This window comes from Oncorhynchus gorbuscha, linkage group LG19, assembly GCF_021184085.1.
Source record: "Oncorhynchus gorbuscha isolate QuinsamMale2020 ecotype Even-year linkage group LG19, OgorEven_v1.0, whole genome shotgun sequence".
Taxonomy (NCBI): Eukaryota; Metazoa; Chordata; class Actinopteri; order Salmoniformes; family Salmonidae; genus Oncorhynchus; species Oncorhynchus gorbuscha.
In genome coordinates this window covers 39,559,875-39,567,432 of record NC_060191.1, presented here as the reverse complement: position 1 = coordinate 39,567,432, position 7,558 = coordinate 39,559,875, and the positions used below count along the sequence as shown (strand labels likewise).

The 7,558-nt window shown below is 45.8% G+C and overlaps 1 protein-coding gene across 2 annotated transcripts; it reads left to right on the top strand.

Annotated features, from left to right (window-relative positions):
- The first annotated feature begins 262 nt into the window (after window positions 1-262).
- Window positions 263-5,706, top strand: LOC124004634. Of its 2 annotated transcripts, none has more exons than XM_046313290.1 (9): window positions 263-675; window positions 902-979; window positions 1,218-1,250; window positions 1,341-1,399; window positions 2,121-2,199; window positions 2,473-2,601; window positions 3,107-3,286; window positions 3,719-4,496; window positions 5,285-5,706. In XM_046313290.1, exons 1-9 carry the CDS (start codon window positions 577-579, stop codon window positions 5,398-5,400), a joined length of 1,551 nt encoding a protein of 516 aa, XP_046169246.1. In that variant the 5' UTR covers window positions 263-576; the 3' UTR covers window positions 5,401-5,706. The 2 variants fall into 2 exon arrangements, with proteins under 2 accessions (XP_046169246.1, XP_046169245.1); XM_046313289.1 differs by having other exon boundaries at window positions 1,215-1,250.
- The last annotated feature ends 1,852 nt before the right edge of the window (window positions 5,707-7,558 follow it).

Genomic DNA, 7,558 nt, shown 5'->3' with positions numbered 1-7,558 from the left:
TTCTGGTCAAACATTTGGGGAATGGTGAGAGGACACCACATTCTATAAGTCTACTTGAAAGTGTTTGTTCATCTTATCAATCACCTTTTAAATATGAATTTTGAGGTGTGGATTTCCCATACGGATTTCCACATTAACATTTGCGGACAGTGTTCTGTGTTCTTGCTGCCCTCAAGTGTTCAGCGTTCAGATGGTTTCGTGATAATCTGGCGCCACCATGTGGAAGAAATTAGTAGAACCCATAGACAAAGAACCTACATTTTCTGTCCACTTTGCGATGCCGTAGCCAGTGTTAATGGCACGATGATAGAAAAGGAGAGCTTGAAATATAGTATTTTGTCGGAAACCAGCTTTAAACAGCATCAGTGCCTCGCTTTGCACTGGAGAGGGCTTGCAGTAGCTCGCGCTGATGGTCCTAGCCGTGGGAGGTACATGGATGGGATGATCCACATGTTGACTAATGGCTGTTCTGAAAAACAAAATGTATTTAGCTAAAGAGATGACATGAAATGATACTACATCCCAGAAGATCATCACAGCGCGGTGACGAGTGCACTCTCCATTGTGTGCAGCAGAATGTCTCCACGGGTGGCGACTCTGCTGTCCGGGCTGTGGCTGTCCTTGGTTCTGGCTTGTGCTGCTAGTTCGATGTGGCAAGCCTGTGACAATGGGAAGGTACACTTTGAATCATTCGAAGACTATTTTGTACTGACATATGTCACTTCACTTGACTTTGTATTGCCTGCTTCAAGTATAATTGTTAGACGATCTGAACAACGACCACGAAGAAAAACAATGGCATGATGAATATATGTGCCATCGATTGTATGTTTACCACTCCAGACAGCAAGCAAACTGTGACCGTTTTGTGTCTGTATAATGTGTTTTCTGTGACGGACAGCTCTTGCTGGGGAGAGACCTGCCCCTGTCAGCTGTATGGAGCTGTCCTGTGATTTCCTGGCCAGAGTCTACTACCCAGGTAACCATGGAGCTCACCACTTGACCTATTGAACCACTGTTCTACATAACATACAGACCGACTGGTAGTAAACTACTGTAGGCATGAGTTACATGTCAACTTGAGCATTTCTGATTATGTCGCCTATTTACCTTTTGCACTTGGCTTCATATTGTGCCGTTTGTTGTGTGCATTTCCCCGAGCAAATCCGTTGCTAGAACACGGTGCAAACCAGGTCTCTCTCCTCTGTTTGCAGAAGATTCCTAGCATTGAGACAGAGTATCCCCCACAGGTAAATCAATCTACTTGTCAAACAGAAAGCACAATGAACTCGCATTATTATCACGCCTGGTCTCTTCGTGACGTTTGTATCTGTTCTCAGCCGATTGAGCACGTCTGCATGGACACACCCATCACCTACAATCACACTATCCCCAACAGGTAAGATGCTGCAGACACACACACACACACACACACACACACACACACACACACACACACACACACACACACACACACACACACACACACACACACACACAGGAAGTGTTACATCACCAAGTATGCAAAATACACACTCACCTGGGAACCTGTGTGAAATCCCATTGTCAGTTAAATATGACTTTGTAATAACCCTTTAATGTGACAATGTAATAAATGTATGTAAAGAGCCAAATACATTTTCTGGGCAAGTGACAACCATAAATAGAAACAGCTCCTGACTTGCATGATGGACAAGTGCCTCTGAGAGCTTAATGTCGGGGCCTCCCGGGGCGCAGTGGTGGCGCAGTGGTTAAGGGCGCTGTGGGGGTCCGTGGGGCGAAGCACAATTGGCCCAGCGTCGTCCGGGTTAGGGAGGGCTTGGCCGGTAGGGATATCCTTGTCTCATCACGCACCAGCGACTCCTGTGGCAACTAAGGTTGCCATGTGCATGGTGTTTCCTCCGACACATTGGTGTGGCTGGCTTCCGGGTTGGATGGCGCTGTGTTAAGAAGCAGTGCGGCTTGGTTGGGTTGTGTATCGGAGGACGCATGACTTCGTCTCTCCCGAGCCCGTACAGGAGTTGTAGCAATGAGACAAGATGGTAGTAAAATAAAAAAGATGTCGATTCCTGTGTTGCGTTACATTTACTATCCTGTCATTATGTGGGTGGTTTGTGTAGTGGTGCTCACCGGACTGTAGGGGCAGAGAGTGGAGAGTACCTGTACTGCCCCCCTCAACGCTGGCTCAACAACCTGCAGGTAACCACTAAAACCATGACCACACACCCACACACACACACAACCAACCAACCTCAGAGATAGCTAATATTTTTCATTAGTCTAGTATTGCCATAACTGATTGTCCAACTCTAATCAGCCTCTACCTGTGTGTGTGTGTGTGTGTGTGTGTGTGTGTGTGTGTGTGTGTGTGTGTGTGTGTGTGTGTGTGTGTGTGTGTGTGTGTGTGTGTGTGTGTGTGTGTGTGTGTGTGTGTGTGTGTGTGTGTGTGTGTGTGTGTGTGTGTGTGTGCAGCATGGAGCAACAGTGTTGCTGTACCATCCGTGTGCTCCTGTTCGTCAGCGTGACCTGCTGTCTGTCCTGGGCCACTGCTGTCTGTCTGACTACATCATAACGCCACACCCTGACCTCAGCAAACACAGAGTGAGTGAGTCACACACACACACAAGACAGTCTTAAAGGAAACATTACCTTTACTTACACTAAGATATCAGTAGAAGTAATTTACCATCTACTCTGTACTAACTTGTGAATGAACTGATATCCCAATAGAACCATCTCCTTACCAATAGGATTCTAGAATACCCACAATGGCACTCCGTAGTGGCTTAGTTGAACCCGATTTATAGATTACACTGAAAACAGACGACAACATGTCTACTGTGAAGGCAGGGCATTCAATTGACATCCCAACAGATGCATAGACAAAAGTCGTGACGGTGAAACAAGAGACCAGAATGTTCCTTCTAACACCGTGGAACACATTCAGTGGCATGTCATTGAAATGAGGGTCGTGTTCAGTAGGGCACACAGTTACAAAACAAGGAGGAAAACAAGCGTTTCTTATTGGATAAGCACATCAGTTCTTTTTCTCCATTTGGTGCCTACTGAACATGACCCTGTGGGGACTGAATCTCTCCTGTTGAAGCCGTTAGCGCTGGTGTCCTGGGGTCGCACTCTGGAGCTGTCCCAGGTGACCACCCCGGAGGTCTGCGATTGGCTGCAGTTGACAGCGGCACACGGTAACAGTGGCGATGTGGGTCCAAACAGGAAGTATAACTTGCTGTTGACCCATCCTGCGGATCACAAACACGCATGCCCAAAGAAGGTGAGCCAGAAGACAGAGCGAGGGAACTGCATGTTTGAACATTTGAAAGGCAGTGTAACTCAGTGGTATTCAAACTTTTTAAGTGGGGACCACACTTTTTTTGGCCAGAATTTCTGGGGACCCCATTCCACCCCAAATCTAATGAAACAACCATCAAATCTGTACATTTTGATTTTCACATCCACAAATGACCTTCAATTCATTACATTTTCATCTCTCTTATCCAAATTAAAAGAACCAATGTACATAAAAATACTCTGAAAATATATACATTTTAGGTATTTGGCGAACCCACTAGAATTTTCCCACAACCAGGGTCGCGACGCCGACTTTAAATAGCACTGGTGTAAAGTAACATGATGTCCCGAAGCTGTCGTTCTATGATTTGACTGTATGATTTACTGAGTGTGCCTATTTATTGATCATCACCAGTCTCGGAAGCAGTGCTGTGAGGAGACCCTCGCTCTGTTGCTGGATGGACGGTTGGAGGTGACAGACTGGAGGAGAGGGAGGGTCCGCAAGAGCCGAGCTGCACTCGGGAACGATGGGAGGGAGAAAGAGAGCCGGACCACCGTGTTGCCGCCTCTAGCAGTCACCAAGACCAACAGGACTACCCTGAACAGACCGGAAGCACAGGGCCCAGCCATAGTGAGGGCTACACAGAGAGATACAGACCAAGGACTCAAAGTGACTCAACCTCGCCGCAGAGACAATTACACGGATGACAAAGAGCCCAGAGGGAAAGTGAGAGAAACAGACTGGCTGAACCAGAACGAAGCAGAGGACAAGAGGCAGAGCGGGAAACCGCGAGACATCCAGGGGAGAGGGGTGAAGAGCAGCAGACACGAGGGAGAGAGACGGCCCCGTAACTCTCCGACCGAGAGGGAAAAGGCTCTGTCTCAGAGTCGGCGTAAGCAGTTGGCTGTCACACAGGCGAACAGCCAGGACGGGAGAGCAGGCTGTGATGGTAGGGTGGGCCACAGCGAGTGCACTGAGACCGTAGCTCCGCTAGGGGGCGCCGCGGCTGGACCCGGTGACAGGATGCTGCCCACTCCGCGGACAGACGAGGCGGTGTGGGCGGCGGCGGCGTTGGGCTTCCTCCTGGTGCTGCTGGCACTCTCCATGCTGCACACCCGCCTTTACCGCCAGTGGCGCACCACGCCCAGCATGTACTGGCATGACCCCAAGCAGGACTACGACAGCGTGGCAGGTGGGTTCATTTGGACTTAAACATCCCCCCCCCCTCCCCAACACACACTTCTTTGGGCCCTATAAAATCCAAGTTTCATAGAATGTGGACAGAAGTACAGAAAGCAGACTTTAAAACGGAATTCAACCATATAAAAAATGGATTGAACTTAGAGCGTTTATTCATTTGCCTAAGATTAACATAATACATCAGTGATTCGTATTTACCTGCAACTTCCTGAAACGGCACAGGAATGCCTGTGTGTGGGGGGGGGTATTGTGTGCATGTACAATATGTCTACACCAAAAATATCAACTCATCACGAGGGGCCATAGTTGCTCGCGGGTTTGCATATCCACATCCATACACCCCCACCCACATTTTGAGCAAAACATTTTAATGACCCCCCCCTCTTGACAGTGGATGTAGTTTTGGTGTTCATTTCAGGTAAATCTCATTTTGCCATGGGGAGGAGAGAAATGTTTGCAGTTTTGAATATGATATCTGAGTGAGACTAACACAATCTATGGCGGCCCACTGGCTGGTGGAACATGATATCATGTTTAGATAGCTAGCCGCTAAACTAACTTAGCAATCTAAAAAATGTGAGCTGACATGGGCTAATTGACTCACTATCAGCGACTGACAGAGCAAAAAAGCTGATGGACAACCACGTTTCAAAATTGAACTTTGAAGTTGAGACCCCCGAGTTCCTAAAAAAAAAAAAAAAAAAAAAACATTTGGGGGGAAATTGATCAGAGGTTAAAAACCTCTAAGGTTAAAAAGTCTAGTTGTGTTTTGTGTCTTAGATGTGATCCACAGGAGGCTGAAGATGCCAGGGAGGAGGAAGAGGAGGGTGTCCAAGAGCCGAAGACAGGAATGTGTCCTCCTACCACCCAGCTCCAGCACAGAGGAGGACGAGTAGAAACAGACATCTGTTTATTACACCCATCTTGTCTTTAGCCCTGGGAGAAGGAAGGGCACTGGGACCTAAAAGCAGGGTACTCCCATTTGCCTAATAACACTGCTCTGTTGAAGAAACTGAGCATTTTATGGATTTTTTAGTTAGGAGACCTCCGATTCATCTTCTATCGTTAAGGAATATTTTAGTATTTTAACTGTCATACAACACTCCATAGTATAAAACCCCATTCAATCAGATCTCATTCACAATCACCACCAATGATACCATTTCACTTCGCATTCAAATGTTCTCGTAGGGGCTGATTCAAATGTTCTCGTAGACTTAGGAAACGTACGCCTTTCCCTACGCACTTCTAAGTAGTTGGTATTCAGGCTTGCCATATGAAGGTTTGCAGCAAGATTTGCGGGTGTGGCGCCAACAATAAATGTAATTCAACCCCAGAAAACACCCACTGGTTGGCCGACAGAATTGACAAGGGAGTTTTTGTTCAATACATTTTCTGTTCATTTATCTAAAGTAATCCCTTTTTGTGTTTCGATAGAGTGAAGCTAACATTTTTTTTATTTTAGGTCAAATGTTTCATATGAGGCCAGCTTTAATTTGAGGGTATTTTCATACCTGTTTTACCTTCTAGAAATGACTTCTCCATTTGAAGTATTTGGACAAATTCACTTAGTGTATTAAAGTAGTCAAGTTTTGTATTTGATCCCATAATCCTTTGCCCTCAATGACCACATCAAGCTTGTGACCCTACAAGCTCTTATTGTAGGAAGAGCATATGTTTCTGAACACTTCTACATTAACGTGGCTGCTACCATGATTATCGATAATCATGAATGGATCGTGAATAATGAGTGAATTACTAACCTCTCCTGTTATTGGAAATGGTGAGAGGATAAGCATGTTTTGTTGCAGCTTATGTTACCTTCTCACTCATCATTATTAACCACTTGTCTTTATCATGGCATTATCAGGATTCATTTGGAAGTGTTCAGAAAGAAATGTACTCCAGTCATCCGTCATTTCCCGTTGGGCAAAATATAATCTGAAGCAACAATAAAACAATCGGCAAATATATCCAACAAATTGTAGAGCCAGAAGCTCGATGTAGAGTCACGGCGTTCAAGGAATATGTAGCCAAATACTCAACTTTTGATGATTTAACACTAAGTGAATTCTTCAACATGGGGGGGGGGGCGAGATGAAGTGCTTTCCTTTCTAAATATTTGAACAGATATGAAAATACCCTCGAGCTGACATTCTGTACTGTCACCTCATGAATCATGTGATCTAAAATCCTAAATGCTGGAGTCCAATGACAAGGTTTAGCTTCACTGTCCAAATAAATCTGGAGGGGAGCGTAGTTGCTGATTTGTATGTGGATTATTGCTCGTCTCCTACTACACAGCCAGTGTACTCCTATGAAGCTATTGGTTGGAGGCTAATCGTTTCAACCACAGAATTAGAGAGATTCTGTTTCTTTGCTTTGAACAACCACAGGATATGAATTCCCCGTTTCCTCGCCATTGTGCGAGAAAACGATTGAACATGATGTTGCTATGCATGGTAATGAAAACACTTGGGAGCAGCAATACCCTGTGAGGGCTTTTTATTTGTTTTTAACTACTGTGTGATGTTTACTAGTAACCCTGTACCAGATGTAGATGTGTATACTCTTATTTACAATACTAATGTATACATAGAATAGTGATCTTCAGTCATATCCTACTAAGTAATGAAATTACAACCGTGAAAACAAAAATCACCATAGATGTGGTTGCCATAATGGAGCAGCGGTAGCCATATGCAGTGTACAAAACATGAGGAAAACCTTCCAAATATTGAGTTCCACACCTTTTTGCTCTCAGAACTGCCTCAATGCTTCAGGGCATGGACTCTACAAAGGTGTAGAAAGCGTTCCCACCGGGATGCTGGGCCAATGCTTCCCACCGGGATGCTGGCCCAATGCTTCCCACCGGGATGCTGGCCCAATGCTTCCCACAGTTGCCAAGTTGTCCTTTGGGTGGTGGACCATTCTTAATACACACGGGAAACTGTTGAGCGTGAAAAACCCAGCAGCGTTGCAGTTCTTGACACAAACCGTGCACCTACCACCATACCCCGTTCAAAGGCACACACACAATCCATGTCATTGTCT